The 12,636-nt window shown below is 40.0% G+C and overlaps 1 protein-coding gene across 3 annotated transcripts in view; it reads left to right on the plus strand.

Annotated features, from left to right (window-relative positions):
* Window positions 1-12,636, plus strand: part of TWSG1 (twisted gastrulation BMP signaling modulator 1) — a 39,018-nt gene that overhangs the window by 875 nt on the left and 25,507 nt on the right. For 2 of the 3 annotated variants that reach the window (XM_006262854.4, XM_059724247.1), the window contains exon 2: window positions 2,497-2,660. In XM_006262854.4, the coding sequence (XP_006262916.1) occupies window positions 2,538-2,660 (123 nt within the window). In that variant the 5' untranslated portion in view covers window positions 2,497-2,537. Of the gene's footprint in view, window positions 1-2,496; window positions 2,661-10,077; window positions 10,149-12,636 lie in introns of those variants that run through there. The other variant, XM_019490338.2, reaches the window with a different exon arrangement.

A 12,636-nucleotide genomic window follows, 5' to 3' on the forward strand; every position in this document is an offset into this window, starting at 1 on the left:
CATAGTTACTCTCTATGTATAGACAGATAGATATAACTATCTTATCTGTGTCTGTGTGTGTATACACACACATGCGCACACACACACACACAGATATGTGTGTGTGTGTGCATATATATATATATATATATATATATATATATATGTATATCCCTCTCTGTAGATATGTATATCCCTCTATGTCTAATCTCTCTCTCTATATAGCTATGTCTAATCTCCCTCCTTCTCTTTCTGTATCAACTTTGGTTAGTTTATAAATTATAAATCTGCACTGCCTTCTTGAGACACTGCCATACTGGGGTTTTGCCTACTTCAGGAAGGTTTTGGCTAAAACAAGTTTGCTTGGAGAGGGTTTCAGCAGGTTGGGTTGGCTGGAAGCATTGACTGCTTTACAGCATAGATCCAAGGGGAGCTAGCTCCAGGTTAACTAAAGCTTACCAGGACTCAACCAGAGAGCCCTGTTTGTGGTTAGGCGCACATTTTGGGAAGTGAATAACTGGGAATGAGTGGACTGATGTACACAAGGAGAAACAAGAGGGTAGGTAGTTAGCAGAAACTGAACAAGGGTAAGGGGTAAAGATGGTTGACGGCAGTGAATAGTTTGAGGGCAAGCAGGGTGCAGCAAAGATGTGTTGAGTAAAGATACAGGAATGAGAGATGCAGGGAGGGCGTTGGGAAGGGGGGCAATGAAAACTAAGCTCCTCACCCTGCTACTGGCGTCTATGTTAGATTAACGGGACACTAGGAGTGTGTTCATACAAGGAACATCTATCCAATTTGGTGTTCAGAAGCCATTTATATACATGATTAAATCCAGACTGATGATGATGAAACAAACGCTTTGATTAAAAGCCCATTTTAATCATCCTCTATCAAAGCTTAATGTTTGCACTAGCTTCTCTGCTTGGGCTTCCTCTCTTACTTCAAGTTACCTTGAAGAATCTTAATTTTTGTCTCCTGCTTTTTTATTTAAGATAATTATAGTGAAATCTAGATTCTAATTATGGTGAGCATCAAACCTCGTATATGTTTGATGTCTTAATAAACAGTGAATGTAAATGGTTTGTGGTTTTATGAAGGATCCTGCGTCTGTGGCTTGGGTAGAAGAAGCTCTGCAAAACTCTAAGCGAATATGAATCATGTTTTTCTAAATTAAAAAATGTATATTTAAGGACTTAACCTCTCTATTTCAATCCTACATCTTTATTTGTTTACATGTTGGAATTCTTGACTCTCTTCCCACTTGCAGTCTTAAACTCCTCCAGAGGATGTTTTGCACTGGTTTCTTAAATTAGTTTCCTGCCTACTTGTGGAATTGGAGATCACGTAGAAATGTTTCTTTGCAAAGTAGTTTCACACTTAAAATGCTCATTGCTGGAAAAAAAAACGAATCTAGAGTCTCATTAACATCCTCATGGTGAAAACAATAGCAATTCATTGTAAGCTGCTTGAGACTGAACTTGTCTTTTGTAGTGTTTGTGTACAGTTTGCAGCACAAAGGGGTTTAGGTTTATGATTAGAGTTCTTAGGGTACCATGATGCAAATAATAAGGAATGGTGAAAGCAGTATTCCATGCTGCCTTTGTAATAAATACTACTTACCTACCTACTGATAGACTTTCACAAGTGGAAAAAATGGAATGGCTTAACTAGACTACTTTCTTTTTGGCAGGGTTTGAAGTTACAGGTGCACCTGGTCCCCTTTTTGCTTTGAAAAAAATCACACCTTCAGTTAGCATTAAGTTCTTATTTTTGAAAGTTTAGGGTTGAGTGTAAAAATTTCACATTGCCTTTGTTGATATATTCACATGTAAGTTAGACTTCGTGTTAACACAAGCAATTTTATTTTGAACTGAAAGAGATTTCATGCCATTAAAAATGTTTTTGATACAGATAGAATTTTAGCCCTTGATGCTGCAACTGAATAATTTTCATATGAGAGAAGTTATGTACCTGATTGCAGAGGCAGCCCCTTAATTTTTAGTATTGGCGTGTGTGATTTTTTTTTGAGGGGAGGAGGGTTATAACATTCAAATAAAATACTCTATTAGTCATAGCATGTGAAAAACACAGGCATTTCATAATGTTTCCTCAGCCTGACAAATCCTCAGCCTGACAACGGGTGTTTGTGCCTGAAAGCTTGCTAAGAAGAATTTTTCCAACTATTTAAGTTGGTCTAATAAAAGATATCAGATTTACCCAAAGAACCTTGTCTACCGATGTCTGTAGACCAACACGGCTACAATCTATACCCCTGAGGCAGTTTATAATGTAATTTAGAGTAAGTTATAATCAAAAGTTATATTGGCACAAATAAATTGTTTTATATATATTCATATACACACATGCACTTAATTTGATTTAAATTAATTCACCCTACCAGAAATATTAAATGGTATCCAAAGAGTTATATGAAAGGAGTTATATGAAAGAGTTACAAAAAAGGGCTTCCACTCTAGCTAAAGCAGCCTTTTCAGTTGTGGTTTCTGATTTCAGTGCTGCTTGGAGGTTCCAGAAATCGCCTGCCTGCAGGAAACATGAGGTCACAGTACGTCACAGCGCCTGCTTTAACTGTCTTAATGTTTTTATTATGGATTCAGCCATCAACAAGCTGCAATAAGGCCCTCTGTGCAAGTGATGTCAGTAAATGTCTAATCCAGGTATGAAAAGGTACTTCTGTTTTTTACCTTAAAAATTTAGAAACAGATTTGAAAAGATGTCTCAAGTAGATCTAGTGATCTAAACAGTCAACAGTAATAATATCCCAGTGAAATTTAAATGATAATTTTTGAGTCAGGCCCTTCATTTTCAATGGGGGGGAGGGAGGGGAGAGTGTGAAATATGAATCAAAATGCTAGGATTTTAAAGAAGCAAAGCTTTATTTTGCTTAGCTACTTATTAAGAAAGTTGAATTTTTTTGGAAACTGTTCTATTTTTATATTCTTTTACTGTATGTTTTGTGAATGTTAATGGAAACCATTCATTTCAGATTTTAAATAAATACAAAATGGAGCTAGGCTCCTGTCCCTTATCTCCCAAATAAAGGTGGGTTCTTCTGTTTATCACCAAAGTTAGTTGGTTGTTTTTTTGTTTTTGCTTGGTTTGGTTTTTAAACTGGGTTATAAATAAATATAAGTTCTGTTGTTCACAATTTTAGTAGTAACCATGAGGAATAGAGGACATACATTATTTAAAATTAGGATGCTTTCAGAGTTTTTTTGTAAAGTATCTGATGCTTTTTAAAATGGTCTGTGATGTGAACATCAGTATCTACTTAAGTACCTAGATGCAGGTTGTGGAAAGAACTTCTTTTGCTTTTCTGCGGGCAGTTAAGAAACATGGCATCTGGAGGTGATGGCTAGCTTTCTAAATGCATAGCTCAGCTCAAGACTGCATAATGCAGTTAAGAATTGTGGGTAATGGGATTCTAAATTTTCAAAGCTCAGGTTTTAGATTACTGAAGTTAGGAAATGAGGGAGAGAAGGAAAACGTCATAAGTCTGTAACATATTTTGTGTGTTTACTTTAAACGTGTGGTTGTAATATAAAAAGTAACTTTAAAATGGCATCAAGAGTTTCCATGTTTGTTTCATTAGCTTCCATATAAAATTTGCTCAGTTTACAAATAAAAATATCTGCCAGACTGGCAAATTCCTTCTGGGCTCTGAAATGGGTTCTTCCTGGCACATGAATTGCCATTTGTAATAGGGCTTTTGCTAAGGGAACTAGTTAACAATTCTGTAGATGTGTGAGCTCAAAAAACAGCAACAGAAATTGGAAGAGTTCCCTTTTTTTTACTTAAGTCAACAGATAGGGCTCTGTGCTTGCAGTGAGTGGATGTTGTAAGGATCATTTTCCTTATCTCATTTCCAACTACAAATGTGCTTAAAACTCTCTAGAAAAGGACTATACTAATTGTGACTTTGAAGGTACATTGCATTTCAGCATATAACTGATTACTGGAAATTTCTTTAATAATGTCTGTTCCCAAAAGAAAGTGCTTCGTTAAAATAGTTTAAGATGCCTACTAAGTAAACACCCAATGCTCGGATGTTTTGAGCACTTGCATGTCTTGCTGAATTAATTTGGAATCTGGATGCTTGAAGCTAGTGCCACTTGGATCAGAAAATCTCAAAAAACTTCAGTTTCAAAGACATCTATAACATTGAGAACCACAGCAAATGCATATATGTGGTCTCCTTGAATTGGCTTTGTCAGCTACTGGTCCCTTTTAATACACTAAACTTCATATTTTGTAGTGCTCTCTTTGGCCTTATGTAGACTGGTGATTCACCCCAGTTACAGCTGGTGGCATACACTTGTACAACCTCAAAGTTGCTGTTTGTACTAGTAGGCCACATCCAGACATGCAGACACATGCAGTTTTTGACACTGCAAGCCACACACCCAGAACATTAAAATGTGCTCCACGCTGAAAATTTTTAGGATGGGGGCAAAATTTGTTACCAGGATTTCCCAGTAGCAAAAAAAAACAAAACGAAACCTGCCAAGAATAAAAGCAGTTCATGCTACAATAGTGTGAGCCGGAACAAATAGAGGCCCAGTCCTTTAGGGAGACACTCTGGCTGCTGGCCAGAGCCTCTGTATTATTTCATTTGTGCCCCAGCTACTCCAGCATGCTGGGAGAAGCGAGGAAAGGGCAATTTGCCTGAAGCAGGACAATTTGTCCCTCACCAAAGTGCACGTGCAGGGGCATGCCCTGCAGTACAAAGTAGCAGCACAAATTTGTGCTGTTACTAGCACATGCCCCTGCAAATCTGGATGTGGCCCCAGGGTTTAGCCATCCTTGAGATAGTTATGCTCCACCTGTGCAAATAGGAGCTTTGTTTTCCTGTAGAACAGGTTGCTTCAGTGCAGCCTCAGCGATGGGTATCAGGGCAAATGTAGAAGGAGATTTTCTTTTATTTTCTCTACTAATAGTCTTCTTACTGGTATCTCAAACATTCGTTTGCTTAGAAGAAGAGATCCTGTCAAAGTCAGGAGACCCAGCATTTAAACTAGCCTTTATACCTCATTCTTAGTCAGTTATCTACATCACTTCAAAACACTTTCCCACTATGAAGAATGCAAAATATGTTATTCTGCAATAAACAAGCCTTTGTTTTATCCCTAGTTTTGGGGTAACCAGGCAGTTTGTTTCAGGCCTGTCCTTTTCTTATGAGTAGTCCTGGCCTGCTTCGCGATTCTATTTCCACAAAACATAAATTGGGTAAGGACAGGGAAGGAGTCACCTGAGTGTGCAGAGCAAAACACAGCTCATGGGGTTTTTCATGACTCTTAAAGCATCAGCTGCTTCTCTAAATCAGTATATCATCCTTTGCTTGTTTCTGTAGCAACAGCATTGACTGTGTTAGTTTGGTTGTGGGGCTAGTGTTAAGTGCTATGTGAGACGTACCTGATTATTCTTGATTCTGAGCCCTGTGTATAGGTGTGCAGGTAGTCTAGAATCTTTACATTTTCTTAAAATTATCTTGGTAATAGAATTGTGAACTTTAAAAACAAGCAAAACTTCTTGATATGTTAAACTGGAAGATAAAAGGCTTTCCCCGTCAAAGCAGGACAACTGTGGGATAAGTAAAATTTGTGGCCTTAAAGTGAATAATGTTTCTTTTCATTTCACTGGGGAGATGAGACAGCATGTGGATACTTTTTCATTTGTACAGATAGTGAAACTGCCTGGCTTGGAAAAATTGAAATAAAAGACAATCTCGCTTACAGCATGCAGTTGTATAAATATTTTTGCCATCATGGCTGGAAATCAGTACAGTCATTACTGCCACTCCTTACAAGCTGCAATGTTTAAGGGTGGTCCCTACATAAATATTTATTTTGTTAGCATGAGATCAAGAACTTTGTATTCATTCAGCTTTCTAAGTACTCTTGCTTCATTTGTGTTCTTGTTTTATTGGCTATAATTTTTGTATTCCCCATCAAAAGACTACAGTAAAGTATTTTGCAGCTTCTCCATCTTAAAAAGAAGCCACATCAGGCTTGGAAACAACTTCTTAGACAAAAGCCTGTAGTGAAGCTTTCCTTTTTTAAAGGAAATAAGTACAATAAGATCATATAACAGCCTTTCTGTAACTAGGCATGTACTTTGGGGGCCCAAAGTACTTTCTTGTCGTTATGAAAACCTCCTTCTTGTGCTGTTGAGGTTTTGTGGGCATTTGGGTTTGAAGGTGCAAGATGATAAAGTAGCGAACTTCCTTTACAGGGAGATAATTCAGTCCTGAATGCTTTTCAAACAAATGAGTAGCTAATATAAATTAGCTCTCTGAACAGAGTATAAGTTGTTGTTCCCTGCCTCTGTACATAGAATAGGTTAGAGAATGACGAGGGCTACAGACTTTTAGGGCCCTGCTCTAACTCATGGCACTTTACACACAACAGCATGAGCTAGAGCCTCCTCCCCCCACCCAACAGACATTTGCCTGTTGGGTGAGAGGGGGAGCTGGAGTCTGCCTGCTCCAGCCCTGGCCAGCAGGTGGGGGCGCTCCAGCAGCCTTTGAGGAGACTGCCTAACCATCCCTATCCCAGGCCCCCCTCCTCCCATCTCTGGGCTGTCAGCAGGGAGAGAGAGAGAGGGAGCAGCGCAGAGCTGTCAGCTGGTTTGCCTTGCCAGAGCTGGAGGGTAGTATGGGGTGCAACAGAGCTCCCTTGCCTCACACCCCCCCCCAGCTACTCCAGCTGAGGCATTGGTAGGGAGCCGGGCTGGGCCCATGAGGCAAGGGATAGCTTTGGGGGGGCTGCAAGGTGAGAGGCCTCCATTCTGCCTCACAGCAGGTCTGTGCTGCTCCCTACCCCTCTCCCTCCCTCCCCAATGACAGCCCCACAAAGCAGAAATAATCAACCCTGGGGGGAACACAAGTTCTCTAAGGCACTCTGCTTTAAAGCACCATCATCTTTTACCTGCTTTGACCAGGGTTAATTTTTCATGTCACGGGCTATTTAAAAGCGCTCTACATCCATGCATGTGTGTTGTGTCACAGCTTTACAGAGCCTTCTTGCAAAAAATTTAACTTGTGTAAGCACACTGAGATTCATTCTAGTGTGATAGAGCAGAAGCTTTGTTAACAGTTCTGTTGTTTCCCTTCAGTACACTGAGTAAGTCATGAGAAGCACATGGTTGTATGATGTGGTATCATCACAACTGCTAAGAGACTGGCTTAGGAGGCAGGCCTGAGGTTTGCTTATGGATAGGGATCATTAGAATTTGTGCTGGAAGTGCACTTCATGGTGGCTCCTTCAATTTTGCAGATTCCCCCATGCGCCTCCCCCCTTCCCCTTCCCCCTTCTGATTGGTGGAGGGGTCCTGGTAGCCCTGCTACTTACTCCTGGCAGCTGGGAGCTGAAAAACAGAGTTTTAAATATGCCACAGTTTTTGCCTCCTGGCCAGTTAGGACAAGTGGGGGCTGCCAGGGCCCTTCCACCAATCAGCAGCAGGAGACAAAAAATGCATTTTTAAAACCATGCTTTTTGCCTCCTTGTCAGTTGGGGGGGCAAATGGCAGTGCCGACAGGGCACCTCCACCAATCAGCAGGAGGGGACGCCCGGGGGGAAATTGCAAGATTAAAGAAGCTGCTGCACCGCACACTTCCAGCACAAATTCCAGTGGTCCCAACTTATGGGGAATGGGGCCCACTCTGGGGTAGTAGGAATTAGGGTATAGACACTTGTGCATTAGGGCTCCATAGTAGCTGCTACCATGGTATGAACAAACTCCGTACAAAGTTCCTCTTCTCCCTACTCCTCCTATCCAAGGACTTGTAACATGAGAAACATACTTCACCTTTGCCTTCCTTGCTCAAGCCTGCCAAGTTTGAGCAGATGTATAAAATTACTTGAACTCTATTGTAGAGTGCTACCTTTTTTTCAAACAGCTGCTGTAGGTAGTGGAGCAACTGCTGTAAATTGATACTTGAAATACATGCATTTCCAAAGAAAGTGTGCTCTACAAAGTGAAAAGATGGCTAGTGATGCTTCATTTTGATTTAAGTTTTTTAAGTGAAGATACAATCCATTGTTAATGTGTATGCACACTTTAAATAGCTGTAAAGGATGTTGACAGCCCTTCAGCTCTGTAATATCAAATAAAGAATATTTTTATAATCTTGTTGTTTTTTAAACAAAAAAAACTTTTATGCAAGTTTTTTATATGTAGGTAATAAAATTGGATTACCGAATAGTTTGCATGTTTGTTTCCAAGTTTGTCTTTTACCATGTTAAGAAAAAGTATTAGCTTTTGCAGTTTTTTAAACATTGCCAGTGCATTCAATTCAGGTTTCTCACTGCACTGAGAAAATAAGATGTATATGTTAAATACTTTGTATCAAAGTTTTGTTAGTAAAACATCTTTATAGGTCCTTTAATGCAGAAGTATCTTCACAGGATGATCTTCTTGTCTTCCCACTTCATGGTATATTTTTAGATTAAAAGGTCTCCTTCTTTGCATCTCAAAAATATACTCTGAGGCACCTTCAGCAGTTCAATTTGGGGAGTAGCCAAATTCGCTTATGAGTAATAATTTTTTTTCCACTGTATTCTTACCACCCCCAGCTCTTAACAAGGAGCATTTTCATCCTACTCTGCTTTACTTCACCCACATCTTATGCAACCTTACTTTAAAAAGATGTATCCTGTGCAAATATCCAGTTTGGATGACTCAGTTTGGAACTGAGAGTGGTTTAGAAAAACAACATATATGTATTTTATGGAAACATATGTGGTTCTTGCCCTAAAAACATACAATCAAATTCTGAGGGGGTGGAGTTGAAGAATTGTGCAAAGTATGAGTATCTCTTCTCCCCTTCTTTCCCATCTCTCTTCCCCCAAGTGTTTGAAAAAAATTAAATGACAGTATTCATAAATATTTCTACTTTTGAAAGACTACTGTTTAGTATATCAGTAATTCTGTTCCAAGCTACAATAGAACAGCTTTTTTTTAAAGCACTGAATATGTAAAATTCGGAGTTTTATCTAGTTCTGTCGGAATACACTTACATGAACATAATCAAGAGTGCATCTACAGACTGAGCCAATTTAGTGCTCTGGCTCTGATTCAAATATTTTCAATTTAATAGCTTATAGAGAATAGCCTACTCCCACACATTGGCTTGTTCATGTTTCAGTTGCATTTGTAAGGTGGCTCGCTCAATTTTACTTGAAAACTTTCCATAGCTTCATATATGAATAATTATATATTTTTGGTAGTTAAGGTAAAACACTATGCATTAGGGTGATTAAGCATTTTTTTTGTTCAAGATTCTTATTTTAGTAAATGATAGTGTATGGTTATCAAACATGGTAATAATGTAATATTGAAATATCATTTACACTGAAAAGGCATGAAGTGGTCAGACTGGCTCCCAGAGGAATTACTTCAAAGTAGTGTTATGCTTTTTCCCTATGCAGGTGCCAGTAGAAGTCACTGAGCCATTTTCCCCACTTCTCTGCCACCACTGATACCAACTTGTATAGTCAAGAAGATTTTTATAGGCAAACTTTCATAAGCACCCCTGTACTTTCTCCATTGCTACAACTTTTATATAGAAGAAATTCTCCTAGAGTCCTACAAACCCATTAAATCAGGGGTCGGAGTGTTTTTGGGCAGAGTGCCAAAAACACGCATAACCTTGATTTGTAAGATGTTGGCATGCCAGGGATGGATGGCGAGAGAGCTGTGAGGGGCCTGATCCTTGTTGTGGGAGCACAACTCTGGCCCCTTCCCCACCATCTGCCCCAAGGTGCATGTGCTAAGCAAAATGCCTTCATGTGGCACACATGCCAGGGGTTGCCTACCCCTGCACTACATGATTCTCCTCTCAGCTCTTTTCTTTCAAACCTGGATTTAAGACCACATTAGACATTGTACTCAGATAGTACCATTGCTACACCTTACTGCAGTAAATGCAGTTGTTTTCAGTGTCATCTTTTGTGCTGCCTGCCATCTGTTTGTTGTAACCACCTGATGTCTCTAGTTTTATACTTAAAACTGCAAGTATAACTGGCTGGTAAACAGAAGTAACTTCCCAAAATGTATTTTTATTTTATTTGCTAGGCCTGTCTTGGAACAAAAAGTCATATTTGAAAATTCTCTTGGGAAGAAAAAGTCTCAAATTCCTTTTCAAGGTAATTTTTAAGATTGGGTTTTCAGTAGGGGTGTACAAAACGGGACATGTTCAATTTGAATGCATATTTGGCCCGAATTGGGGACAGTGGTTCAATTCATTGATTCGGATCACTGTCCCAATTCGATTCAGCCGAATCCGAATCTGAAGATTCGATGCTGATTCGACCATAGACACAGCTTTAAATGTTTTTTCTACATACCTTGAGGTACCAGGTGCAGCTCGTGAACTCTGCTATGTTGGGGTGGATGGAGCATCCCCCAGGAGCACAGGGGAGGCTCCCACGTGCTCAGTGGCAAACCTGGAAGCAAATCAGAAGTAGTTCCGGTCCACTTCCAGGTCTGCTGCCAAGCACATGCCCCCTCCCTGCACTGCCCTGGCTCAGCAATCAGCTGTAAGGGTCCCTGGGTGCCCCCCCCAGACCTAGGAGGCACTAGTTGCTGAGCCAGGGGGCGTGAGGGGGGCCCAGTATGCTGCTGGCGGACCTGGAAGTGAACCAGAAGTGCTTCTGGTCCACTTCTGGGTCAGCTGCCAAGTGCACTGGGGACAACCCCCCCCCCCCCGCTGCATTCCTGTGGGATGCGCCATCTGCCCCAGCATCTCAGCATTCATGAGCCGCCTGGTACCTTGAGATATGTAGAAAAAAACATTTAAAGCTGTATCTATGTCTGAATCTTTCTGAGGGTTCCAATTCAATTTGGAGAGATTAAAGGGTCTCCTGATTCAATTCAGAGATTCAGCTGCTGAATCGGGCCGAATTTCCACCGAATCAGATCGGTGACCAAAGCTTCACACAGCCCTAGTTTTTAGACCCCTTACACAAGGATTATAAAAGCCTAGCGAACTCCTCCTGCTCCTCTCCACCCTGACATTTCCTTTTCCATTTGGAAAACTTATGACAAGGTCTAATTATAAAATTATTAGGAACAAGGTCCATTGTTTTATTTATTAGTAGGGCAACCCCTGGGGCCTAAAATGAGCTCTCTCTTCCCCTGCCCCCCCCCCCCCCCAACTTGAGTCATCACCTCAAGACAAATAATAAACCTATATTTTTAGAAAGATAAAAACAGATGGTTATCTTCCAACCACCCTTTTCTCTAACATGTGTGATCTTCTAATATCCATCAGCTCTTCAAAGATATTTCTGTGTCACTTTTGTGTATGATTTAAGCTATTGTTGTTACCCCATTAACTCTTCCAGTGTTTCTGTCATAGTTGTTTTTTCTATAACATACAAGAAACTGACCGAAAACTTTGTTCAAAATAAATTGGCTAAGTCAGGGTTGCCAACCTGCAGTGCACACACCACAAGTGGCACTGGCAGCTTCTTTATGGCACACAGCGGTTCAGGGCATGGGGCAGAAGGCAGAGCAGCAGATCATGCAGAAAGCACAGGACAAGGAAGAAAGTAGAACAGCAGATCAGGAAGGGAATCAGAGTGGCACTTGGGGAGGGTATTGGGGCTAATTTGCTGCATGCCCACGAAAAAGGTTAGCCTCACTGGCCTATGTAATTTGACTTGTACAAAATGAGAAGTATTAAGGGTTACATGCATACTTAACTACTAAACTAAGGTCAAAGGGGTCTGAACTTCCCTTTCTGATGTATTAGCCGTGCTGATTACTACAGGAAGCAAATTAATGAAAGCCTTCCCATAAGCTAATTCTTTTAGGCAGGGCTATTACTTATGTTGGAAAAAATCTATACTTGGGCAGATCATCTGGATCTGCAATGACATTTGTAGTTTTCACTTTTTAAAAGTATAGTTTGTCTGCGGTATAGTGAAAAATTGATGCTGATTTAGGTGTTAACACTTGCAATGACTGGTGCTATGAGAGTGAAGTGGCAGTTATATAGAAAAATATCAAATTACTTTATTCTGGATGGAAAGAAAAGTTAATTTTCTTGTGAAGATGTTCTTTAGAATAATTGACGAGACTTACTTCCCACCTGTCACTTGCTCCTGTCCTGTCACATAACATTTATACCTAATTATAAATCAGTAAATAGTATACAGAAACTTCTATTTTTGCCATACCAAAAATATACATGAATAGCTGATTTATTAAGAGGATATAGCAAACCTATTTTACTATTTACTCACCAAGTCATGTAGAAGTATTTCTGTAATGTTCCTTAGCTATTACAGGCAGTGCATTATAGAGAAAAACCGGGTTTCTGTACTCTGTTCCTAAACTGTGGTTAACAAAAGAAGGCCTTTGATGTATAGAGCTTTTTCCCCCCAAGTGTTCTTTAGTTTAACTTAATTGAAATTTCTGTCTTTGAAGAGAATCAGAGCACTGGAGTGAGAGTTTTCTCTCGGCTTTTATCTAAAGTGTTGGAGCTAGTGAAACTTTATTTAAGAACATTTTCTTTCTAATTGGTTGTTGATATTGGAGTTAAATAGATGCTGTCACCGAAACAAATTTAGTCTGACCTAAAAATGACACCACTCTTAGCTGTTCAAGTCTGTCTCTAGTGGGTTATGG

This window comes from Alligator mississippiensis, chromosome 3 (assembly GCF_030867095.1).
Source record: "Alligator mississippiensis isolate rAllMis1 chromosome 3, rAllMis1, whole genome shotgun sequence".
Lineage (NCBI taxonomy): Eukaryota > Metazoa > Chordata > Crocodylia > Alligatoridae > Alligator > Alligator mississippiensis.